Source organism: Rhipicephalus sanguineus, unplaced genomic scaffold (assembly GCF_013339695.2).
Source record: "Rhipicephalus sanguineus isolate Rsan-2018 unplaced genomic scaffold, BIME_Rsan_1.4 Seq1108, whole genome shotgun sequence".
In the NCBI taxonomy this organism is placed as follows: domain Eukaryota; kingdom Metazoa; phylum Arthropoda; class Arachnida; order Ixodida; family Ixodidae; genus Rhipicephalus; species Rhipicephalus sanguineus.
In genome coordinates, this window is record NW_023614337.1 from 371,238 (window position 1) to 398,171 (window position 26,934).

The 26,934-nt window shown below is 42.2% G+C and overlaps 1 protein-coding gene across 1 annotated transcript in view; it reads left to right on the forward strand.

Moving 5' to 3' along the window:
* Nucleotides 1-26,934, forward strand: part of LOC119376174 (laminin subunit alpha-like) — an 87,932-nt gene that overhangs the window by 18,076 nt on the left and 42,922 nt on the right. Inside the window, 21 exon segments of the mRNA XM_049411371.1 lie at nt 2,326-2,496; nt 2,874-3,087; nt 3,689-3,898; nt 4,447-4,500; nt 4,503-4,624; nt 5,639-5,732; nt 7,051-7,188; nt 8,207-8,344; nt 8,999-9,133; nt 10,216-10,350; nt 11,736-11,900; nt 12,645-12,803; nt 13,537-13,793; nt 14,542-14,665; nt 15,060-15,211; nt 18,817-19,044; nt 19,987-20,208; nt 21,284-21,514; nt 22,471-22,638; nt 24,016-24,219; nt 25,322-25,451. Of these exon segments, the coding sequence (XP_049267328.1) occupies nt 2,326-2,496; nt 2,874-3,087; nt 3,689-3,898; nt 4,447-4,500; nt 4,503-4,624; nt 5,639-5,732; nt 7,051-7,188; nt 8,207-8,344; nt 8,999-9,133; nt 10,216-10,350; nt 11,736-11,900; nt 12,645-12,803; nt 13,537-13,793; nt 14,542-14,665; nt 15,060-15,211; nt 18,817-19,044; nt 19,987-20,208; nt 21,284-21,514; nt 22,471-22,638; nt 24,016-24,219; nt 25,322-25,451 (3,451 nt within the window).

Here is a 26,934-nt window from a genome sequence, read left to right on the forward strand (position 1 = left end):
CTGAATGAGTCTATTGTGGAGATACCTTTCGAAGCACAAGAAGCTTAAAGGAGTACTGACACGAATTTAAAAAAAATTCGGATTGTTGCGCTAAATAAAAATACTGGTGTCGAGAAACCTAAAACGACTATTGTGGTGCCTGGGAATGCATCCTATATATTTTATTAGCGCCACCTTAAAAAGACACTTTCGGTTTCGATATCGAGGGGGTGGGCTTCTCAGTGTTTTTATAGCAGGTGACGTCACGGAGATACAGAAATTGCGGACGTACTAGCGGGAAATCCGTCATCTGCTCGTGGTGCAATAGACAACGGTGAGGAATTGTCGTCCAGTGACCCATGACATGTGATTTCTACGATTTAGGCGCATGCAGGACGCAGAACTCGCGAACTCGGAGGAACTGTCTTGACTTGTCGGGGTAATGTCCTTGCAGTGTGGGGCTTGCAGAGCTCAGCGACGAAACTTCAAAGTCAAACTAACTATTTTATACGTGTTCTCCGCCCAGTGGTGGCAGCGTGGACACTGCATACCAACGAAGCAAAAAATGGTCCCTTTTGCGATGTCTCAAAATCGTGTCAGTATTCCTTTAATTATTGCAAAGAAGCCAAAATTCGCAGAGTTACCGACCTAGGCATATACGCTTTGAAGGAACGTTTAACGCCGAAAGATCAGTGACTGTCAGTGAGACGGACTACATGTGCTACGCGTGCTTTTGCTACCACTGCAATGAAAGATCTTCACGGAACGCACAGTTAACGATGACATCTTATGCCCCCTGAAAAAGAAATCGACGTCTTTAACCATATCACTGCGACTACCGCTGCACGTGCGTTCAAGTCACCCGAGAGGTGTTGCTGTTTCGAACTCAATCGGTCTGAGGACGCAAAAACGAGCTCTCACTGCGCCGTCTTACAACGAACATCTCGGGTGCGCGCGCCTACTCGGTAGCCGCGCGCTCGTGGCCGCTGCAGTGACCAAATATTTTCAAATTAACGTCTTCAGTGCCAGCGACACCTTTTTAGGTATCTTGGCCTTTTAATAAAAAGAAATTCAATCCTGCCTGCATTTTTACACTTGCCGGGCAAGAAGTCGGAATTGCCATCCTTGCCTAAGGGTCTTGGAGGGGCCGTAAACTATTAGTGCAACGACATTATGCAACATGTTTTTAATGATTGTGAAAGCTGATGTGAAGGAGAATAAGTGGACAAAGTTTAAGAAATTTAAAAAATGGGGTTTTTTTTTTAATTGTCGTCAGAAGTTCTCATTGTTCGGGTTTTCTGAACTTAGCCGATCATATCTTTACTGAAAAGTTATATAAATACAAGATTTGGCAGTTGGTAGATAAGCATGCGAAGAACGTAATGCAGAATTTTGTCGCTCTGCTACAAGGCTTTTGAGATAAAGACCTTCAAAGTAAAGGAAATTTTGCCGATTGGGCCATTTTTGAGGTTTTTTATAAAAACATCTACACTACACATAAAAAACTAAAAGTACCTGAGCAGAAGCAAAAAACATGTATGTATTTAGGTAAATAAATTTCAGCTACCTAACTTTAATATATTTTGTGCAATTCATAACGAAAGTTGGCCAAAACAGCAGAGCGGATGAGCGCTCCACTCCACCTCTTCGTCATTATTGATTTCCTGTGGTTCGAAAAAATTTTTGGCGGCAAAACAAATTGTGGATCTCTTCTTTCCACTCATCAGGCAATAATATATAAAATTTTGAAATAAATTTGAGAGGTCGACCAGCCATCGTTTGTTCGATCTTACGTGGAATCACCCTTCCAGTAATTCAAAGTTCCTTGCATCCCGTTTTTTGTATGTTTGGTTAATTCGAAAACCCGCTTAATTTGGATTTTTCACAGTACCAGTGACTGAATTAACGAGGTTTTACTGCATGTTCATTTAACGTTGAAGTGGAGCTTCGCGGCAGTGCGGATTTCTTCTGGGAAGATGTATTCACGGTACAGCACACCTCCACTGCAGTGAAACCACCTTTACAGGGGTTACCTGCGGTTTATATGTCTATTCGTTCATTTCGAATACTTCGGAATTTCCTAGAATTTAAATTCGTTTCAAAGCGAATTCGAATACTGTAATATTCGTTCGAATATTCGAAGCGCTCGAATATTCGCACAAGCCTGGAATATAGTGCTGGAATATGATGCTATGTTCTGCGGCTCTTGTGGGAACACGGCTCACTGCCAACATGTACTCTCCTGCCTCCTGCTGACTTCCTTGCACGATTTGTGTTTTAATGCCATTGTTGGTATGAGATGTTTGCAGCTTACCAGATTCCCTCTTTACCATATCACTTATGCAGATGGTCATCTCCCTTCTGAATGGCCGTCCAAGCGCAGATAACTTCACCTATTCACCTGTGCTGCAAGAATGGACTAAAGCAACCAACGTACGAATGCGCCTCTTGCGAACGAAGACACTTCTCGGTCACCTGATGTCAGTTGAACGTCAAGACCCCACAGTCACAAGGAGGGTGTGTAACATTGAAGATCTTTATGAATGGTTGCAGCATGTATTAGTGTGACACATATACCCTCGCCTTTAAAACAGTGTTTCAAATATACGCTTATAACAAATCTTTGGGCATAACGAATCTTTTTTCACGTCAGATGCGACTAGATTATAACGTTGTTTGACTGTATTAGTAATATGTTATTTAAGCTGTATTTGATATTAAAAGCTATTTTATATCTGATGTGTGCCCTGCATAAGCTTTCCTCAGTTGTGGCTTTACTGTTGCAATTTATTTGCCACTTTCTCTCACTGGCTTCTCTGATTACAGCAACTCGCTCTATTGCTCCTTATTTTTGGTTAGGATAACCTAATCCTATCGATACTTGTCTGTCACAGTACTTCTACAGTATCAAGGATATCAACATTGGTGGCCGGTGCGTGTGCAACGGACATGCTGACACTTGCGACATCACCGACCCAGCAAACACATACAAGCTCAATTGCCGGTGCCAGCACCACACGTGTGGACACCAGTGCGAGCAGTGCTGCTCTGGATTCATGCAGAAAAAGTGGCAGAGAGCCAGCGTTGACAACCCCAACGTCTGTGAACGTATGTGCACACTTGTCGTAATCATGAGGAAATTTTTTTTATGGTTTCATAAAACCTTACATATATTTGTTGCTGTTGTGATATTGTAGAAGCATGCCCAGAACCTGGTGACAGTGTGATATCTAGCGGCACTGTGGCTAGCCTGAATAAACATTGTATTTTTCTTTTCAGAAGAATTTGTTGCAAGGTGTCGAATGTTAACAGTGATATAATCTTCACAAACCTTTTGTTTTTTTTGCTTCTTCTATTATTTTTTTGTTTTTGCTTAGAAAAGTTGTTTTTATGAGCCAGTATTTGTAGTATAACCTTAATATGGTGTTATATGGTGCCACAATTCATGCTACTATCTTTTCTGTATCTCTGGTATCATGGCACTATGGCAATGGCAGGGAATTTTCGCCAGGCAATAATTTTCCATTACCAGTGAAAAGGTAGTAGAAAGAATTTCTGGTGCACGTTTATGGCCATATAAGGGTCACATGATAAAGCTTGTAAAGTGTGACATTTTTGTGAAAATTTCTGATGATTCTTGTTTCTTAGTAGTTCTCTTTGCAGTTATTCAACTTAATGAGGAAACCGCGCTTTTTTTGCTGTTATGCAGCCTGCAACTGCTTTGGACACTCGGAAGACTGCTACTATGATGAAAAGGTGGATGAACAGCAGCTCAGTTTGAACATCCATGGCATTTATGACGGAGGCGGAGTGTGCCGCAACTGCCAGCACAATACAGAAGGCATAAACTGCAACAAATGCAAGCCTGGCTTTTATCGACCCTACAACAAGCCCTTGAATGACACTAACGTCTGCCAACGTATGTATTTGTTGTGTTGTATGCACATAGCAAACTACTCAGCACGGTCTTATAGTCCATGAATCTAAGGAGTGTATCTAATAACACATTGAAGGCTTGAATACTAGTGATCTTACATGTGGTTAATAATTATGGCTTACAATTATGGTGTTTGTGGAAATAGCATTAGATATCAAAACTCGCTTGGTTTTGCTGTTTAGCTGGAGTAACTGTTGGTTTATGATGCAGTAGTCTGGTCTTCTGGTCTTATTAGCAGCTTACACAGTGGGCTGCTGATGTAGTTTGCATGTGTTGAATAGGTAACGTTGGTAAAGCTATATCTGAATAACTTTCTGTTACTGTACCTAGCTGAAGAGACAGATACATTGAGGACTTGCAAGTTCTCAGTATGTATGCAGAAAAAGAGCAGTATAATATTGCATAGCTTGTGTTATGAAGCATTAGGTTGTTGATCTTTAAGTAAAAGACCTGCAATGCTTAATAGCTGGGTGAAAATTTTGCATGAGAAGTGCTGAGTGAATGTGGTATATGTTTCCTGTGCTGTGCAGCATGCCAGTGTGACCTGACGTATTCCTCGGGCAACTGCTCAGAAGGGTCGGGCCAGGTGAGTGTCGGCCAGAATTTTTGCCACCAAACTGTGACCAGTGCAATGTGGGCTACTATGGCTACCCATCCTGCCGCCCTTGTGACTGTCACGCAGAAGGCACTCAGGGTCGTGTCTGTCAGGTCAGTGGAGATGGTGCTGCTAGAGACATTCATACAGGGTTCGTTGGATTCACCTGCACCACTCAAAACTGGTTCACGATGGGGCACAGTAAGTTCAGAAATTGTGCAGCTCGAGTTCAGTGGTGCACGCCTTATGCTTTGTCCACTTAATGTGCTCCATTTGGCTAAGTTTGAGAGGTCACAAACTTCACATAGGGTTGGCTTCCGAGATGCAAACATGTCCCGTGTTCCAAAGACGCAGCAGGTGCACATCAGGGCTGTTTGAACAGCACCTGCACCCATGTCCTATGCCACCTGCTGTGCTGCTTCTTTATGCCCACACGTTTGAACCAAACAGGTACTGACAGCAGGGAAGGTGTGGGAAAACAGTGAACCAGCCCTGCCCCTTTCCTATGGCTATTGAAATGAATGGCAGGGTTTTGAGAACTGCATTGCTTCACCTCTGAAATGAATGGCATGGTTGAGCACCTTGTGAACTGGTTCAGGTGGTACACGTGAATGAAACTAACTTACAGTTCAAGATCTACAGTTTAGACCATGTTTAGTTCTAGTATTCAGGTGCAGTGAACTTGAACATGTCCTTCATGCGTGATTTTCTCATGTTGCAGTCAACACTGACCACATCACATGCATAGCTGGCGGTAGGGCTGTTTTACTCTCTCTCCGGATTGTCCCTAGGAATTGGAGTACTACATGTAAAGAATCAGCACCCTTTTATCAATATTCCAATGTTACAGTATCCTAGAGCTCTTTTATGAAAGGAAATTATCTGTGATATTAATATACCATTTGAAAAATGATGCGGTTACTGGAATGTCTTCTGCAGACAGAATCTTTATTTTCGGAAAGAACTAATTAACCAAAAACTACATGGCTGTATCAAGCATTCATATGCTACCACGTTTTAGTAATGAGGTTGGAAGTCTTCAGCTCATGACACTTCTTCTTTTCCACCTTCTAAAGGATCGGTAAGCATAACAAGTCATCTTTTGCTTTACGATTTATTTTTTCCAGGTGAACGGAGGCCAGTGTCCATGCCGCCCTTACTATGAGGGAAAGAACTGCGATCGCTGTGCTCCCGGCTACTATGGTTTTCCAAACTGCAAACGTGAGTTAAATATAGGCCTTTTGATAGCACCAAAAAGGAGAGCTGTGCAAATAGCAAAATTTTGGGTGCGAAGCGAATTCGAATATTGAAGTGTGAGTGCAAATTGAATCGAATATTTTTTCGAATATTTCTCGAATATTTCTCGAATACTTCGAAGCGAAATTGCAGAAAAGAAAAAAGTTAGAAAGGATTCCTAAGCATATTCTTATGAGATAGCAACATGGAAGTGTTTCCTTTCGTTAGGTTGATGAAGCGCTGGGGGGGTGGTGTTTCATAGTTGTCTTATCAAGAATGAGGCAATGTAGAGGCCGAATTGTATTTATGTAGATGATTTCGTGCAACCAAAGTGTTGCTGACAACACTTTACACATGATCGGCAAAGATGCCATTTCCTCAGCCTCTCCTCCTCTTTCAACTTCTGTGGAAGCCCAACTGATGTGGCAGACGAGGGTGTGCTCCCTTCAAGTCCGGAGTTCCAAATCTGCCTCGTAGACGTCGATATATAAGAACATCTGAAATTTTGGATGCTAAAAAGCTTCGGCGTTCGATTTTTTGGACTTCCTGCCCAAATTTCAGGTCCAAAACAGCATTAATTGAGCCCCCAACTCTGCCACATCTTTCATCTCCATGTTGGAACCAGCGTTTTCTTGAGTTCTTACATTTGCGACCGTAGCAGAGCTTGAAAGGCAGCTTCGCCGCAATACGGGGCTGTGATGAGGTGAAGCATATTGAAAATCTAGGGACCACTTTCAATCGGACTTTGGCTGTCTCTTGACTAAGTTCGACCGTAACGGAGCTTGAAAGGCAGCTTTGCCGCAATACGAGAGTGTAATCAGGTGAAGCGTATTAAAAATTTGAAGGGATCACTTTTAATTGGACGTTGACTGTATTTGTCTTTGGGAAGTTCGGATAGTAAAATTCCAGTGCGAGTCGAATTGAATAGCAAACACTATTCGAAAAATATTCGAAATTTCGAATATTCACACACCCCTACCGAAAAGACAACTTAGATGAGACATTAGTGTGAGCTGCTTCTTTAAAACCACTTAGATTAAGGGAAACTTTGTGACATAATTTCATGTGAAAGAGATAACTGCAAGGAGGCATGCTCAAAGCAAACCACCGTCATCAGTGATGTACATATTTTTTAGTATGTGTTATTCTGTAGCATTTATTCTTATTTTACACTCATTTTGCATGTATATTTTTTAAGCTGTGTCTCAGCTGTGTCTAAACTATTTTTCATTGATTTGCCATGTGTAAATTGTCTTTGCACATTCATACTGGTACACTGATGTCCTTACCCATCAACACGCAGCCTGCGACTGTGACCCGACGGCTGCCTTGGGCAGAACCTGTAACGACAGCACAGGGCAGTGCCAGTGCCGCAACAGCTATGGAGGTCGTCAATGCTTGGAGTGCCAAGTGGGCTTTTACGACTACCCATCTTGCAAATGTGAGACACTTGCACACAGTACTGGATGTGACACTATTGTATTGTCAGTTTACATTGAGCTTGTGCTGAAATTCGCATGTCACCCAGGGTGTAGTGTGTTGTGTATCTTGCCTTGTGGCACTGCGTCTTTGTGTGCACGGAATTGCACAAGCAGATCAGGTACGACGACAGAGGAGCCAAAGATGTAGCTCTATGTTATTACCTTGCTCACCAATCATAAAGTTTATTGATTGTCTGTGAAGCCCTTGACTGCATCACAATATGTTGCTCATTGTCACTAAGGCACACCACACTTTTACAGGCATCGAAAGCAAGATTGTGTGATAATGTGTTTTTTCTGCACATAATTTTTTGTGCCTATGATACACTGAACCTTGTTACAATAATATTGCATCAGACACAAAAATAACTTCCTCCTTTTTTTAATTCATTATAATCATGCATGCTGATAAAAAAAGTAAAAAGCTTAAAAACATGTTATAGTTATTTTGGTTAGACTGTATAAGCAATTAATTTCAGCGTTTGTTATAGTTTGGTTCTACTGTAAAGAATATTATCAGCTCTACAAAATATAAGTTGCTTCCAACAACACAAATATGCAGCTAAGCCACATTTCTTGCTTTTTTTTATTTTCAGAATATTACAGACTGGAATTTGTTGTAAAATGTCCCAAAAGTTTTGTTATGTTACTTTGATGAAATAATTTGCTGATTTTTATTCTTTCTTTTGATTGTCCATGCTTTCATTGTCTGGAATCATACAGGATCTGCATGGCATAATTTTTAATAAACAATGCGAAAAGAATTACATCTAAATATTGTGTAAATTAACTATAAATGGTAACCCCCACGTGGTTCCTTTCATGTTTTTTCCCACATGAGTTGTGAACTAATTTCCTATAGCACTATATTTATTAAGGCATCTAAATAAAGAAAATTGCATTTTCTTGACATTTTACACAATACTGATAACCACTGTGTCATTGTTACTAATGCCATGTTGGTGACTGCTGATGCAGTGTGTGCCTGTGACACGACGGGCACTTTGGATGATGTTTGCAACAACCAGACTGGCCAGTGCCTGTGCAAGCCGGAATACGGAGGCGCACGTTGCGACCAGTGTGCACCAGGATACTATGGCTTCCCCAACTGCATTCGTGAGTGGCCTTTGAGCAGCGGGGAGTGCCATGGACCGTTATCGTGCAGCCATCCAGTTGTGTCAGCGATAAGTTTTGCAAAATGGTTTTTGAGGATACTAATATCCTTATAATTGACCTCATCAAAAAAAACGGTATCAACATTTTTTTTCTTTCCTGACCCAAATTCACTTGAATCTGAATGATCGCAGATTGAACATAGGTCGAGTAGCTGGCACAAAGCATCTTAGTGGCAGTAAGCTTGCAGATTTTCTGTCAAATCATTATCTTATAGCTATAGCTTTGAAGACAGCTGTGTGGTAGTTGGCACCATTTACAATTGCACAGATGTGAACTTATGTGACAGATAAAATGAAACAAATCATTACAAAAATATGAGGTGTTAACCACAAAAGTGACTTCTTGGAAATTGGGGTCTTGAAGTTCATTTTGTTTTTTCACCCACAGTATACTTGAATCTGAAAAAACATTAATTTTGACCTGTAGTAAGTACTGACCATGAAATAACGAACTTGTAGTCAGGTCTGGTGATGCATGTAATGAATGTGCTTCGGGCATATCACTCGGTGTTCTTTGCAAAACCCAAGCATTTCTCGTTTCGTCTCGTCTTATAGCGCTCTTTCCTGCATATAATCTCTCTGTGTTTTTGTGCAGCTTGTGAATGTGACCCTAAGGGCTCCCTTAGTGAAGTCTGTGATGCCTCTGGAAAATGCCCCTGCCTGGCTAGTTTCACTGGACTTCAGTGTGACCAATGCGCACCTGGATATTTTTCTTATCCCGAATGCCACCGTAAGTCTGCATTTAATGAGTGTGTTCAACTCAGCTACCTATAAGTCAAGCCTCGACGTAACGAACACTGATATAACAAATTACCGGTTATTACAAAGCAATTGAAGAATAGTCTTGCCATAGATACAGTGCTACGAATATACGTTTATAACAAATTTTCGCATATAAAGAAGCCACTTTCGTGTCAGGTGCAACTTCGTTTTTATGAGGTTTGAGTGTAGAGGGGCATCTTTTCGGAACTGTTGCTAGACATTTGTGGTTTGACCAGCTTGTCCCCTGAAAATTTGTTGACTGGTGCACGCAGCCAGTGTGGTGATTACATTAATTTTATGTGAATCACAGCGCAGTATCTTTTTTTTTTGTGATTTTAGACAAAAGTGTTTGATATTCTTATGATGTTACATGTGGCTGAGATGATCACAATCTTAATTTGGGAGATAACATGCATTTCCAGTTTTCTGCCACTTTTCTGTCCTTTTAGTTTAATATGTTAAGTTGATGGCACTGTTTGCATAGGATACCATCTTACGCATATGGCAAAAAAGGCATCTTGGCTATGTGCCAATAACCTCTAACAGTGTGCTTAAATGTGGTCTTTACTGTGCGCTAGTTCCTGCACATGAATGAGAGGACAATTAACTTGAACGGGTGGAGCCTGTGGTGTGGAAGTTGCAAGCTACAACCTTTGTGTTGGGGCCTGCATGTAGCAGTGTGCATGTGTGGCCATGTCCACACACTCTGCTGGAGAATGCACTGGGACATTTGGGCTCTCCGTGCCATGTTTTACAGTAACGCTAGCTACTGAACCAACATACACAAAGCGCTCAAAATAAAAGGCAAAGGCATGAAAGGATTACTGGCATAGACACAATTGTGCAGCTTCACTTATGATTACATCTAGGGACGTGCATTCATGGGAATGCCTGCTGGTATGTTGTGGGCTTGTTGGAGCTTCGCACAACTTACTCGGCTCTCACTGGCACAGAAGCAATTCTTTTGATTCAGAAGTTTTGAAGTGGTATCTACCACATGTCACTGCCACAGGTTCAAGTAACCACCACGTGTACTTTCCTTTCTTACAGCGTGCGAGTGTGACACCTATGGTGCTGTCGGTGTCTCCTGTGGCAATGACGGCATATGCTTCTGCAAGTCGAATTTTGATGGAGACAAATGCAACAGCTGCAAGAAGGGTTTCTACAACTACCCACTCTGTGAAGGTACAGATCCTTGACAGTATTTTGTTCATTAAAAATACACAAACTCTCCTGCACATTTAATGTGACTAGCATCATTTGGGAATTTCATCCATTTCTTGGGATGTTTTTGTGTCACCTCTTTCATGCCAATTTGGCCCACTTGGCATGTGTCACTGGGTTCGTGACCAAATTGATAACAGAAACCATTGGATATGTGCGACTGGGCACGTGCAAAGAACAAACAATTTGAGTCGCAGGATATGTGAAACTGGTCATGTAATGCTAGATATGTGAGCATTCTTGTACAATTTATGACAGTGGGTATGTGCCACTGTGTAGTTGCCCAGAGGATAGATGAGCACAATGAGCAGCAGAAGTCAGTAACAGAAAACTTAAGAGGTCAGTGGTAGAGAAGTGAAAAAGTCATTCTGGAAAAAGAAGTAAAGTGAACAGAATGGGACCATTGCATAATGCTTTTCAGGGTTTCTGTGCTGATACAGGGATATAATGGATGCATCACTGTGTAGAAATTCACTTGCAAATCAAATGGATTTCATTTATTTAAAGTTCATCCATCATGTGCTTGTTTGCTCATCGTCATGCGCAATTTCTTATCAAAGTGAGGGTTTATTAAAAATAGCACAATTAAGCTGTTCATGGTAATTCATTTAAACTATTTATCATAAACAGAAATTTCTAAAATTAATACCTATATTCACCCACTTCTTGGCTCACCTTCCTGTGTGGGTAGGTGTCATTTAAGGTCGTCATCATCAGCAGCGTCAAGCAACGAGCGTTGAGCTACAAAGAAGTGAGGATGTTGATAACAGAAAATTAAGGTTGGTGTGTAGAAGTGAAGAATTTGGCAATACAGTGTGCCACTAAATTGCTTCAATGCTAATCACATTAACATCGACATTCATTGCGACATGTACTTAATCTGTTGGAATTTATGACAATTGCTTAAGTACATGCTTAAGTTATGTGCGTTGATATATAAGTTGATAATAAAGGTTTACTTGTAGTGGAAAGCCCGCTTGGACCCCAATTTTTATCATTCATTAACAGCAGAACAGCTCCCACGGAAAAGAGACAGGCCTCCGAGTAGGCTGTGTGGACGCATTGTGTGCAAGGTTTCTTGAATATGCACTAGCTTTAAACACACACACACACACCCGCTGAAGGTCGACTTACATTTTACATTTGCGGACATTCGATGGTTGTCCATAATATCCAAAATAGACAACCCTTCGGACACCGAGCGGGTATCCGTGGTTACTTGGGTTGTAGGAAGTTAGTTGTATCATCGACTTGTTAATCATGAGGTTTAGTTTGCTGATGTTGTGTTGCTCAGCTGAATTCATTTTACTCATTGCCTACTTGCATGTTTTTCTTTATATATACAGGCTGCAACTGCAACCCTGCTGGTATTCTGCCTACATTTGGTGGGTGTGGCAGCCTGACCAGTGGAGAGCTGTGCGAATGCAAGGAACGCGTCACGGGCCGAATCTGCGACCAGTGCCGCCCACTCTATTGGAGCCTCAAGCCAGCTAATCCTCAAGGCTGTGAAGGTTGGGACACCTACTTTGTTTATCAGTGATACGAGTGCCTACAGCATAGCGCTGTGGCTTGCATTTTACTGTGGACAAATGAATTGTAGATATAAGTATTCAATATACAGAACCAAGCTAGTTAAACACATCATATGGGCCCAACAGCAATATTCTTTTCTTCTGTGAAATGGATTTCCTCTATAAGCTCACGCTTCAAATAAGAGTAAACTTGCACTGCTGTGCATTTGGCTGCCAAAGATGGTTTAGGCATACAAGTCAAAATCACAATGACACCACATGAGGTGGCTAAAATAGAAATGGAACAAGTGCACAATAAGTTGTGGTGCTATATTTCAATGAAGATTATGGTGCCTGTGAGTTCTATGAATTGAGGTAACTGGCGCATGTTAATGCTGCCTTAAAATAACAAGTCAATGCGATACTCTGATGTTTACCTTTAATGACAGTCTAGTGTTAATCAAGAGAAATTACCGTGGCAAGTAACAATGTACAGCTGCTTCTTTAAAAAGGTTGCAGAGGAAAATTGAATGGGGCAGATCTTGAACAGAAAAGCTTGAGTGGGAAAATTTCTTGACACTGCGTTTAGTCATGCCTGTGGAGGTATGACATGGTACAGCTGTAAGAAAATAGGTATTTCCAAGACTTATTTCCACCTTGGAGGTTTCCTGTGATAATCAAGTGCTGTAGTTTCTAAAGAGTGGAGACAAGAAGTCTGTTGAGAACACCAGTGTTTTTTTGCAGAGTGTGAGTGTCACATTCCTGGCACTGTGGGCGGCCTCGGAGTAGGTGACGGACAGAGCGGTCAATGCCTGTGCAAGCCCAATGTGGGTCAGCGACAGTGCACAACTTGCATTGATGGCACTTTCACGCTGAGGGAGGACAACTTGCTTGGATGCCAAGGTAGGTTAGCATACAGCACATCCTAAACTGCAACTACAAATGGTTCAGGCGAATGAGGCAGAACAATGGAGAAAACTCAGTCATCACTATGCACTAAGTAGTAGGTGGAGGAACTACATCGGCTCCATAAATGACGGTTGAAGGGCACTCATCTGTAAATGAAGGGCACTTAGCTCCGCGATTAGCTCCGGCAATGCGTCACGGAAGCTAATCATGGAGAACACTAGGCGCTCTTTGTACTTCTCCAACTCGTCGTCAGGTGCCACTAGGCCCTCAGCTCACAACGTTTGTGCTGCCACTCATGAGCATCGGATCATACATCAAGCTAAGGCGGCACCACTGTTCTGCTCAGTACAAACAAAGGCATATCTGCACGTCTTAAGTTTGAAAAGATTATAATAAAAAAGTGTACTGCATTTCAATGCTAAAATAGAGACAATTAATAGCGTACACCAGTAGAAGGTCACAAGAATTGCCATCAAGTGCATCTTCACTTTTTTGCTGCATGAGGTGCAAAAAGTAAGTTTGAGTGAAGAAATAAAAATATAAATTCACGTTTAACGAGAAAAACAGGGTTCATTTTAGACAATACAACAGACAATCTTTCCACTAGTGGGGTTATCTCAATTCGTGTTCTGAGCGTCTGTGTGTCCCTTTAATATGCTTCGATCAGGAAGCCAGCACTGGCAATTAGCTGCACAATGGCCTCAGTGATGGTGTGTCTGCTTTGCAGACTGTGGCTGTGACGTGGGCGGATCGGTGGGCAGCACATGTGATCAGCGGAACGGACAATGCCCTTGCCGTCCACGAATCACCGGCCGCCGTTGCTCAGAGCCTTTGCAGGCACACTACTTTCCCACATTGCACCAGCACAAGTACGAGGTGGAAGACGGCCATACACCAAGTGGGGTCAATGCCCGCTTTGATTTCGACGAGGCCCTGTTCCCAGGATTTTCATGGCGAGGCTATGCCATCTTCTCCAACATCCAGGTGACTGACTGACTTGCAGTACGTCAGGAGAGTTTGCAGGCGTGAGAATGAGGAATCAACACTGCCTATGTTGTGACACGGGGATCATAGGGCATACATTGTGTCTACCACTTCCATTCTTTGCCATGTTCATGATAAAGGAGTGTATCTTCTAACGTTGTATATCTTAGAAATGCATCTAAATTGTTTTTCACAAGCGTTACCTGTTGCTTAGCACGCCAAATCTGTCTTTATTTTTGGAAGCATCTTGCTGAGGTATTGAGAATAACATTTTAAAAATTAGGGTACATAGGTTTAACAAGGCAGCTGAACAACATGAAAGAAGCCCTGCTTTTCTCTTTAGCAGGATAACAGAACATGTTGTCCTGCGGAGAATATCACCATAGCTTATTAGGAGCAACTTCTGCTTCATGAATGAAAATGATTGGGGAACGAAGGCCTGTGTGTCAGATGAATGAAAATGTAGATCTGTTTTAGTTGAACACAGTAGTACATATGGTGTGTTGCTTGATTGTGCAAAACTCCATTTAGATCTGCAAGTAAAATGTATTATTTCTTATCTAGTTAAACAAACTAACTTGCCTTCCTAACAGTAGAGAAAGGAAAAACTTCCCCAAAGTAGCAACGGAATGCACAGCTGGGCTTAACACAACACATTCCTTGTGCGGAGCTAAACAGTGTTACAGCACAGTGCTTGCTTATCTTATCACCAGGAGCTTGTTTTCACTTGTATTGTTTCCCTTTTCAGAAAGAGATCCTGCTTGATCTGCGCATCCAGAAGCCAGGGCTATACCAGGTCATTGCACGCTATGTCAGCCTCAATGGTGACAATATGTACTCCAACATCACCTTCACTCCCGACTTTTACGGAGGTAAGACGTGTGTAAATTATCAATGACTCTTTTAGTGTACAGTTTCTGGGGTACTTTCCTTGCAGGATAAAAGAAATTACATTTTGTTGCAGTGAACCTTCGATTAGCTTAATTATTTTGCTGCGGACATCAGTGAGAAACCCCTATTAAGTATGCAGACTATGCACACCCACTTACATGGAAACAGCTCAGTACACAAAGATGAAAGAAATTCTGGGCAATGTAGTAAAGCAGTCGAGACAGATGAACGCCAGAGGGGGTATGGCTATAATAGGAGTGGTTGTTGAATATTATTTAAGGCATTTCACTGCTCATTGTCATTCAGCATGCTATGAATTGTTGGTGGTTTCTGCACAAACTTGTCTGTCCTCTCTAACCTATGTGGCATGTGCAGAGACCAAGCAGAGCGAGATTCTGATTCTGCCACCCAGCAGTGAGCCACGCTTCCAGGCTGTTGTTGGTCCTGACGGTGTAACTGCGCTACCGTTCGTGCTCAACCCTGGCCGCTGGACCCTGTCCATCAAGGCACAGAGGCCAGTGTTTATGGTATGTCCACACATTTGTAGATTGTTTTTGTGCTGCACGTGTTCATTGTCAAGAGTCTTTGTTACCAAATTATTGCCTCATTTCTTTCGCGTCCTCTAAGCTTGAGCCACAGTGAAGTGCCCGAGTACTTGTTACAAGCAAGCTGGATAAGCCTCGGGCTTTTATGCTTCAAGCTTTCTCCTCACTTTCTTGTTCAAGGAAGTTTATGGGAAAGGCAAAAGGTAGCGATGCTGGGCTAGTTGGTGTTGCGTGGTCTGAACTGAATGACATCGTGTACGACATGCACAATGTGAGAACGATGCCACAAGAGTTCGATGTAAAAGAAATGAACTGCAAAAGGGAGCAACATTGGGCTAGTTGGTGTTGCATGGTTATGGGAAGATGGAGGCTTGAGGTGATGAACAGTGGTGGAACAAGCAATGTTGCCAGAGCCAACAATTTGACAAGGGTACTTGCCTTTGTCCCCTTGTCGGAACAGTGGTTCCCCTGGCTTTCCTCGTTTTCCATTGTTCACCACTCTCTTGTCGACATGCTCATAATTGGGAGCTTACAGCTTACACTACATGATCTTGTTTAGTGGCTGCATTGCTGTACTTGTATGAAATAGCCGTTGTTTTGAAGCTCTTAGGCACTTATAGGGCTTTAGAGCAGTAATCACAACATTTCCAGATATTTATCAAGGGCCATTTTGGTGTAGTTATGTAGCTCTTTATGTTTTCTGCTCTTTATTTAGTCTTGATAAAAGCAATGTGTACCAGGAAAAGCTTTCAAAGTATGAAGGTTGAACATGCTTAATTATTTCTAAAAAGACAGGGCGTGCAAACACGAACACAAGAAAGAAGTCAGGACACCCTGCACGCCCTGTCTTTTTAGAATGAATACTTATCAACTAGCTCAGCTCTCTGTTATTCTATGCTTAATTGTCATATGCAGTTCCAGAGATGTCTGTCAGGCACTATTGCTTTTTGTTTATGTCACTTCTTAAACTGTCATGAAAAATCAGTTCAGTTTAACTGAATTGAACTTGACTGAAAATCTTATATAAACATAAGAATGGTTCTGCTGTAGTGCTGTGCTCGTGTACTCGGACACCTCGGTGTGTTGCCCGTATCTATCACTTGCCTTTCCACCATTCGGTGCTTACTGTCGACCTGCTTTTTAACTGTCCCTCAAGTGTTAGCAAGTCTTTAATTTAGGCTGTACTGTTCATAAGAGGGGTGGAAATGGAAGGATGATTCTCCATGTGAGGTGTTTATTTTTGTTTCATACAGCAGAACTTTTGGCTCCAAATGCCTCTCTGTATGTTAAGACAAAGCACCTGAACTTCTCACCATCATTTATTGTGTATCTTTAAACCTATTCTTGTGTTTTTAAGTGGCGCACATTGCCTTAGTTTTGTTAGGTTTAGTGACATGATGCAGTGATGGGCTACGTTGAGTCCCAATACCAACAGCACAAAAACACAGTGCTGTGCTAAATGCTAGAAGTAAGTGTGAACGAGAAGAAACAATGCAAAATATGTCTCGCTCTTGTTGCCAAATATATGGTTTGTCACTGAGACATCACGGGGTACTAAGTGCACTGTGGCACATGTTTTATTGTCTTCCTATTAGAGCTGTGCAAATAGCAAAATTTTGGGTGCGAAGCGAATTCGAATATTGAAATGTGAGTGCAAATCGAATTGAATATTTTTTCTAATATTTCTCGAATATTTTTCTAATACTTTGAAGCGAAATTGCAGAAAAAAAAGTTAGAGAGGATTCCTAAGCATATTCTTCAGGGACAGCAACATGAAAGTGTTTCTTTTCGCTAGGTTGATGAAGCACTGGCGGGGTGGTGTTTCATAGTTGTCTTATCAATAATGAGGCAATGTAGAGGCCGAAATCTATTTATGTAACATGATTTGGTACAACCAAAGTGTTGCCGACAACACTTTATACGTGATAGGCAAAGATGCCATTTCCTCAGCCTCTCCTCCTCTTTCAACTTCTGTGGAAGCCCAACTGATGTGGCGGACAAGGGTGTGCTCCCTTCAAGTCCGGAGTTACAAATCCGCCTCATAGACGTCGATATAAAAGAACATCTGAAATTTCGGATTCTAAAATGCTTCGGCTTCCGATTTTTCGGACTTCCTGCCCAAATTTCAGGTCCAAAACAGCATCAGTTGAGCCCCCACCTCTGCCACATCTTTCATCTCCATGTTGTAACCAGCGTTTTCTTGAGTTAATACACTTGCGACCGTAGCAGAGCTTGAAAGGTAGCTTTGCCGCAATACCGGGGTGTGATGAGGCGAAGCATATTGAAAATCTAGGGGGCCACTTTCAATCGGACGTTGACTGTCTCTGCAAAATTCGACCATAACAGAGCTTGAAAGGCAGCTTTGCCGCAATACCTGGGTGTGATGAGGTGAAGCATATTGAAAATTTAGGGACCACTTTCAATCGGACGTTGACTTGTCTTGGCAAAGTTCGACTATAACGGAGCTTGAAAAGCAGCTTTGCCGCAATACGTGGGTGTGATGAGGTGAAGCATATTGAATATCTAGTGACCACTTTCAATCGGACGTTGACTCTTGGCAAAGTTCGACCGTAACGGAGCTTGAAAGGCAGCTTTGCCGCAACACCGGGGTGTCATGAGGTGAAGCATATTGAAAATCTAGGGACCACTTCTAATATGACGTTGACTGTGCCTTGGCAAAAATCGACCGTAACGGAGCTTGAAAGGCAGCTTTTGCTGCAATACGAGAGTGTAATGAGGTGAAGCATATTAAAAATCTGAAGGGGTCACTTTCAATTTGACGTTGACTGTATTTGTTTTTGAGAAGTTCGAATAGTTCGAATAGTAAAATTCCAGTGCGAATCGAATCGAATAGAAAACACTATTCGAAAAATATTCGAAATTTCGAATATTTGCACACCCCTACTTCCTATGAACAATGCCAGCATTATGCACATAAAATGTGGACACAGAAATGGGCCTCCCACTTTGTTTTTCCCACTATGTGTTTCACTCTACATTGTGGTACAATTTTGATGAAACTGCAGTGGGTGGGGAAGTCAGGAAAAGCAGGATAACACACGTAAGCCATATCACAAAAAAGAAAGAAAAGTACGGGTGAACTGTTTGTAGCCAACAATGACTCTCTAGGTGGTTCTTGTGATAGGGTGTATGTAATGAAGGAAAGAAGATTACTTTTAAGGGCTCGTTTTTCTTTGTTAGACACAATATTAATGAGAACTAACAGACAGTAATGCCAAGGAAAGTATAGGGGAGGTTATTTGTAATAATTGGGATATAAATGTGAAAAGTAAAGTGGACGAAAAGATAACTTGCCGCCGGCAGGGGCCGAACCTGTGACTACGAGTAACGCGTCGAACGCGTTATTCGAAGGTCGCAGGTTCGGTCCCTGCCGGCGGCAAGTTATCTTTTCGTCCCCTTTACTTTCTTCACATTTATATCCCAATTGCTACAAATAACACCCCCTATACTTTCCTTGGCATTACTGTCTGTTAGTTCTCATTAATAATGGTGTACGTAATGGTGTGTCAGCATATCATTCACGTTGCCAGGGCATAAATCAATGGGGAAGCTGTTGTCTTTGACAGGACTACATTGTGCTCCTGCCGGAAGCCTTCTATGAAGCCACCCTCCTTCAGGAGAAGGTCAAGCAGCCCTGCCTCCAGGGGCAGGCACCCGAAGTGGCATGCATCCAGCTACGCTACCCAGCACTGCCCGATGGTGCAGTGCCTGTCTCAGCGGCTCAGGCTGGTTATGTCGAGGACAATGGACAGCAGAACCCCGTCAGGCTTCTGGATGATCAGTACATCTTGGATGTGAGTTCTTGGACCTTCTGACAGCTTTGACTGCTCTCGGCCTACTCGGCACAAGGAACTGGGCTGTGCACTACCCGCCTGACCCTCACTGTAGAGGGATCATATTCAGTGTACACCTTTTGTCATGAGTACTCATGACACCTTTTTGTTCGATTGATAGAAGTAGATGAATGAAGAAAGTTCCTGAGCAAGAGCACTTCTGCTGCTGCTCTTATTATTAGAAAGTGCTAGGTTGGCAGCACAAATGCTGTAACATGAGCATGAACAATTCTTGAATGGTGGTGTTGCTGTAGCCAACATTTTAACAAGCAGACTTGTCTTTGTGAAGGCAGCAACGTCTGCCCTATTTGATCTAACATGAACATGTGATTTGCTACGGCATGGCAGGTTCTGGAGGACATCTTATGGTATAATGACACTGATAATAGCAGTTTCATAATATACCGTAAAATCCTGAGCAAGCACCCCCCTCCCTACGGTTAAAGATAATCGGACAAGATTTGGAGGGGGTGGGGCGCTTGCTCGGTCATGGATCAAAATTCAAGATGGCGGCGAAAGAGCCGCGTGTACTTCCGATGAAAAGTGTTTTTGAATAGGCATGTATTCACTGTCATTATTAGCCCTCGTCATGCTAATAAAAACGCTGAATGAAGCAGTGAAAACGGCGGGAGGGCAGGGGGGTGCGCTTGCTTGGTCATTGGCAGATATTTCAAATCTCCAGAAAAAGGGACGGAACGCTTGCTCAGGATTTTACGGTATATGTGGGTGACTTGTTGCAGGTTTACGTCAGTCAAGCTGAACTGGCACTAAGTTTGTTGGGTTGCACCAACTAAATCTTGCAATTTAAAAATTTGGAACTTGAGGACTTGAAGTAAGGAAGCAAAGAGTAAGGAGTTATTGAAATTTGTACGGTGGAAAGTGAAGCTAGCGCACTTCTCACAGGAACTTCGCAGCGGCCCAATGGCACATTTGACGGAAGATGAGCATGCCATGACCTTGGAACTGAAGGCCCCCTCGCCAGGACGATATGTGTTCCTGCTCTTCTACCACTCGCTTGACAGTAACGATTCCCTGCCAGCGGACGTGAGCCTCTCATCCTCTGACGCTTTGGCTACGGGAAAAGTCAATCTGCATCGGTGCAAGTACAACATGATCTGTCGACAGGTATGCTTATTTTTTGTCTCAAAGAATAGATGAATTCTCTTCCAGTGCAGTGATCAACGCTGCCATTTCACACTTTAACTGCATTTCACACTGACCACTCGGTATACAAAGAAGGTTTTGAATGACATGCTGTAAAAATTAAGTCTTCTTTAGCACAACCTTTCTGAAACAAGGAACAAAAATATTGCAACACACACAAGCGCCAACTTCCAATTGAATATTTATTGTTCGGACACAAATTGCATGTGCACGTTTGGACCAACTAGCCCAAGCATGCACATTGCTATGACATACTGTATTGGTTTTGATGTCTGAAGTTATGTAGCCAGCGAACTTCTTTTGTGCTCAATGCCTTTTGTGTATTTTAGAGCTTTTAAGTGTTTGTTTGTCAGATGCTGCCCATACACTGCCACTTGAATTACTGCAGTACTAAGAAATTGATTATTGGCAGCCGACATTAACGTGCCGCCAATGTCATATGTAGAGCTTTCTAGTCATACCATTTGCAAAACTCTTGATAGCACTTATTTTTCTTTTTAGCCTAGACAACAGTAGAAGAAAAAAAAGCAGTGTGTGTTACGTTGCACCACCTACTAATGATAAAGCTTGCTATGTTATGCCACGCTCCCATGCACAGTGCCAATGAAAAAGGCATATAACTGGGTTGTAATTGCACTGTCGCTAAAATGAACTAACATCATTTTCAGTCAGCACGTTTCTTTTCAACTCACATATGCCTTTTCAAGCATTCTATTTTTAGCTATAATGCATCAAACTTAAACTTCACTTTGTCACTAACTGGTAGCACATAAGTCAATTTATATCCCCTCCTTTTCACTCCCTAAATTCGTACCTGATGTTAAAATCAGATTCTTGGAACTGGCATGGCAGAATAACTTTTATATAGTACATGTGCTTGAATAGAAAATACTCTTATAACCATTACTGACTCTAGAATGACTGACTTGTACGTTTATCCTTGATATCGCTGCAATTTGTTGGGCATGAAAAGAAAAAGGTAGTATACATAAGAGCGCATATCAGAGTACACTGAAGTTGTAACCTTCACATCCAGGTTGTTGTTGATCACCTGAATCGTGTGCTCGAGTTTGGGCTGAAGGATGATCCAGTGCGCATAACCATCGACCTTGGTGAGGACTCCAACAGTGAACTGGCCGTGGAAAGAATAGTGGCTGTGCCAGCACTCCAGTGGCACACGGACTACTTGCTTCCTGGAAGGGAGTGTGTCTTGCGTGAGGGAGAGTGCCAGGGACTGCCTTTCCCTGCCTTCTCGCCTGCTGCCAAGGTGAGCACGTGCTGAATTCCTCCCCTCTAATGGTGTTTGTTAATAGCAGCTGTCTTTTGTTATTCTTACAAACATTGTTCAAATGCATCAAAAGATGCCCTTGCATTAACCACATGTCTTAGTGTAGTGATCTCGTGCCACAAGCAATGGTGGTTTGTGCATTTCTTAACACTTTAAATGGCAGTCACAAGAAGTGCAGATTAGCACTTGTAGTTGCTAGGCCAGCCGAGCTAGCCTAATAGCATTATGGTCACTCTGTTTCAAACAGTATGATAAATGTGTTTACAATGGCCTCCACATGGTCAGTGGCCTCCACGTAGTTGTCACTTCATATAGTCAGCCATGACGTAGCTGTTATCAGAGAAGCTCGTGCTTGCTAAAGTCCCAAAAGGTTTGGGGGCAAGGGCTGTGGTACGAGACGACAATGACATGCTGGATTTTAGAAGCAGTTATTGTCATCACAGTTGTACAATCTTGTGAAGTTTAAGTTAAAATGAAAGGATATGCATTATACAGCAACATTCAATCTTATGCTACCAAAATGTGTTGTGTGGTAGTTTTCCACGTGTCATCAGTATGGTCGTCTTCTTCACGAGATCGTATGTGTCTGTTATGCTTTTATATTATATATGTTATGTGTCACTGCCACCACAAGGAAATGACTTTACAATAATGGACAGTGTTTTCATCTGGTTAAGTCATGCTACTGAGCTTGCTACAGAGTTGTTTGAAAGTGAATAAACAAGAAAGCACACAGGGAGTTGTTCTCTCAAAGCAGGCAACAGATCTTACTGAATACAAAATAATTGCTCGGCTATTTTGCCAGTTAAAGACTTTTTGGTTGTCTCTAAGATGGAAAAATCTGTGAATTTTACTCAGTGTCACCAGCGCACTGCTTTCCTACATTTCTTGGGTTCTTCTTACGGGGTCATCTTGCCCTTTGTGTCTTGATACAGGTTGAATTTGAGAGTGCAGAGGATGCCATGGTGGCCACTGATCTTCCAACCACCCTCAAGGACAATGGAACTAGCCTGGTTCTTCTTGACCACCGTAATTCAATGGTCACCCTTAATGACACTGTGCCAGAACCGGGGCCTTACGTCCTCGTTGCACACTACTTCCAGGCAAGTGTACTTTTTCTACAGCAATATCTCTCTTAGATTATGCGCAGTATGTATCAAGGAGAACATATCTAAGCGAGAGAAAAGATTAGAGAGCATTGCTTTTTATGGTTGTGGATGCATGAAGTTTGTAGTCTGTACAGTTTCTCAGAACTGACTTTTCTGCAAGCTAGATCTGCATATCTGCTAAGGTCTGTGGTAATGATATTCGTCACTTGCAGCACTTTCTTTACACAGTGAGCCTTCTGGCATGGATAAAATGCTTTTTACAACCTGTGGCATGCGTTGCTGTACCACGTGTTACTGCTTATGAAATGATTTGGTATTTCACCTGATTCTTACACGTGTGTTTACCTAATACCAATGCCACGCAGGCACCGAAAATCAATGACATTACCTTCCCAATGCCATAAGATTTAATGCCATTTGCACGGAGCCACATGGGCAAATCAATATCATTCACGTTAATGCTATTCGTCACCTGTTGCTTTCGCCAGAACTCATTCGACAGAGAAATGCGTACTCTCTATGCCAAAGCTTGCTCAGTGCAATGTACATAAAACATTTGAAAATAGTGTCTGTTGCGCGAAAAATATTTTATACACGACTTTCAACAAATCTCATGTTATTTCCTTGTTGCACTGTAGGGAAATTTAATTCAGAATTGCAACGGCTTCGACATAAGAGGCGCCATGTTGTTTGTAGGCTTCAGATTCAACATGCAATGGCCGAAGTTGCTATGGTTGGTAGCAGTGCTGTAAAATACAGCAACAAAATCAAGCTAATGACACCATACTGTGCTTATTTCTACATTTCACCGGCCTTGAATGCAGATTAGACTTGTTAGGATGTGTGTCTATGTTTTATTATTACCATAAAAATGCTGACTTCAGAAGTCATTGTTATCGACATCATAAGGCCAAATTTCATTAAGTTTAGACGTGTGACAGCTCCACGGAAAAAAATGTCATTTGGGAACTGCAACTGCATTCGGGAACTGCATTTGGGAAGTGCAATTTGCTGTGCCCGTGTGGCACAGGTATAATCGTTGGCTTTCCAATGGTCACAAATGCAACTTACTTCGTACTGTGAACTTGCTGCAGATTCTCGCATCTCTTTGAGAACACAGAATTTTTATTGTTGCTGTGTTATAGAGTGGTCAACCATGCTGGCTGAGGACATGCAGCACGAAGCAGTGGCAGCTAAATGTGTGCATAAAAGCGGCTTGTAATGGGCTCATGATCAGTTAACCTTGCATGGGTTTGTGTGTGTTGTGCAGGGCTCCACAAACTTTGAATTGTGCAGGACTGGTGCGATTTTTCTTTTTAAGTGTTGCCATTGTGCATGTGGCTGCATTGACATCAAACGTGCCCTGTGCAGCCTGACCACCCTGCCTTTGAGTTGACGACCGTCCTGGAGAGCGGGGGTCACCAGCGTGACACCAGGCTGCCCCTTGAGCACTGCCCCTGGACTTCAGGCTGTCGGGCAGTGCTTCTCAACCCTCAGACAGGCACCACTGCCTTCCCCCTTGTGGACAACTTCACACTCAACTTCGAAGTGCCTGACCAGAAGTCGGTCTGGCTGGTGGGTGCACATCACTGAAGTGAAACCATAAATCAGTTTAGACTGATAAATTATTATTTCAGAACTTTATCATCGTTGATGTTCATTATTGGAAGAGAAAACGAAGGTCAAAGTTCCATTCCTAAATTTCACACTGAAACCTCAGGACCTGAATTGCCATGTGATGTCACAGATATGGAGGTCTCTCTTTGCACTTAGGCCAAATTTCATATAATTTTCGGAAACTTGTCATGTAGAGTCCCTGGCTGCCTTAAAATGTGATTTAATATATTTTTTATTAATAAAGAATTATGTAGACCCTAGTAGACTGCATCAAAATGTATAACTCAGGAACTTTGAGGCAGTTGTGCCAGCTGTTGTACATTTTCTGGCTAATCCAGCATTCTCTCGCAGCAAGAGTGGTGCTCTCGTTATTGTGAAAGGGTAATGAGAGAAACCATTTTTCTTCTTGGTGTAAGTGGGCAGCAAATAAAATTATGTAAGGATCCACATAGGTAGAAGCACCTCTATGTGTCCAAATGTCATATTAGCTTGCGCTGAGAATTTTTTTCATTTGTACCAAAATAATCATGAAAATAAATCTGAAAAGAAGGTTTACTTCAACATTTAATGACTGATGTCACCATGAAAAGGTTGTAGGTCCTGATTGAAAACCCCTATTTTTAGGGCTTTGGGTGGGCGAACATTTCCCGGTTCTTCCCGTTCATTTGAGCCCCAAGAGTGAGCTCCTGGAGTCACGAAAATGACATCTGACACTAATTCAGCAAATTCATTTCAATCGAACTTTCTGGCCTTAAGCAAGTACTACACAAAGGTTACCTTATCAGAAATTTAAAATAAGATTATCAGAGAATAATTTTACTTTAAGTGCCGTTAAGAATTGCTCAAGACTAGAAAAGACAACTGGAAGCGACATTCAGTTGATTTCAGTCATTATAAAGCCTCTAATTACTTTTCTTAATGACATTTAACTGGGAGAGCTAGTCACTATTCCAATAAATGCCACGTATCAGCATGAGAGCTGATGTCTAGGGAATAAATGTGAATTCTCTGTAAGCCAGCATCTGTAGTGTAATCCAATTATTCTTCATCTGGCACGCAGGACCATTTAATGCTCATTCGTGAAGACCAGTTTGACAAGTCAATGCTGCAGCCTCTTCCCCTGGACAAGGCTGTGGAATTCATCAAGCAGTGTGGCCAGAACAGCCTCCACATTAGCACCGAGACCAGTGGTATGAGTTCCTTCAAGTCCTTTATTTTTATTCTTATTTTGCAATTGCAGGCAGAAAATGTAGAAAGCATGTAGTTTTGTGCTGTAGGAGTTGTCTGTTGTTTTCTACGTGGAAGTGTAGTGACTCATCATCTTTTAATTTGCTCACAATGCAGAGAAAAAACAAGATGATGGAAAAAACACTACTGTCTCAGAAAGCATTCATGCACCTTGGAGGCAGATGAAGGGTTGAAATACTTCCACCTCATCGAAAGCTAGGTTTAATTTACAGTGTAACAGGGGCCTGGCAATATGTCTGGGAAGCTCTAATGGGCGTAAGTTGACTTGACACAGTGTAAGCTTCATTGCTTGAAAGAGGGCATTGCATTCAAGAACAGGAACCAACTATTTCATTGAGAAAATTGAAGTGTCAATGGCTATATACGCAGCACAGTCATGTGTAAGTAGTGGAAAATTGTGTGCTTTTCACTTGCAAATGTTGAGCCTCTTGTTCTTGAGGAACAAGTGATACACAGCAGTACAGACATACAAAAGGGCATTTATTTGCACCTTTGTAAATTTGCACAGTGAAGCCTGCTATCTGAATGTCAAGGTAACGAGCGAGTAATGTTTGCCCATGCCAGAAAACCAAGCCTGTGTCGTTGGAGGGCCACGTCTCATAAATGGAGGTGTATCCAAAAGAATGGGAAGGCATCTGTGCGAGTGTCCCAGCACAGCTCCCCACTGAATGCGTGAAAGTCAATCGTGCGAAACTCAAAGAGAAAGAGAATTTGCACAGTGAAGCCTGCTATCTGAATGTCAAGGTAACGAGCGAGTAATGTTTGCCCATGCCAGAAAACCAAGCCTGTGTCGTTGGAGGGCCACGTCTCATAAATGGAGGTGTATCCAAAAGAATGGGAAGGCATCTGTGCGAGTGTCCCAGCACAGCTCCCCACTGAATGCGTGAAAGTCAATCGTGCGAAACTCAAAGAGAAAGAGTTTCCCATGGCACTGGCATAACCTTGCCATCAGGTAGCACTAGTGCGAGATCACTGGCACCATCTACACCGATCTCGGCAAAGTGCCATCAAGAGAAGTCGAATTTTAGTAGACATGAGCGCCATGTGGTGAAAACAATATATAGAGGGACATGAGCATCTCCACGCTGTGTTTCTATTTTTAGGGCCACATGGCATACAAACTTTACTCGTAACTGCTCTGCTCCAATGAGCTCAAACATGTGGGAAGTAGTTTGGTTTGGGAAAATTGATGTGACATATTGCAAGGTTAACCAGCACAAAAGGACTAAAAACTGAAAGCTACACTTGCACACTGGACCAGTACTACAAAAAACACCAGCACTGATCCCGTGTGTACATATTTCTTTCAGCTTTTCATCTTTACATGCTGTTTACAACATCGAAAAATGTTTCGTTGGTTTTTTACTACAGTTTTCATTCTGTGTGACCAGTGTCCACTTTCATTTAAGTTCCTAAACTTCCTTG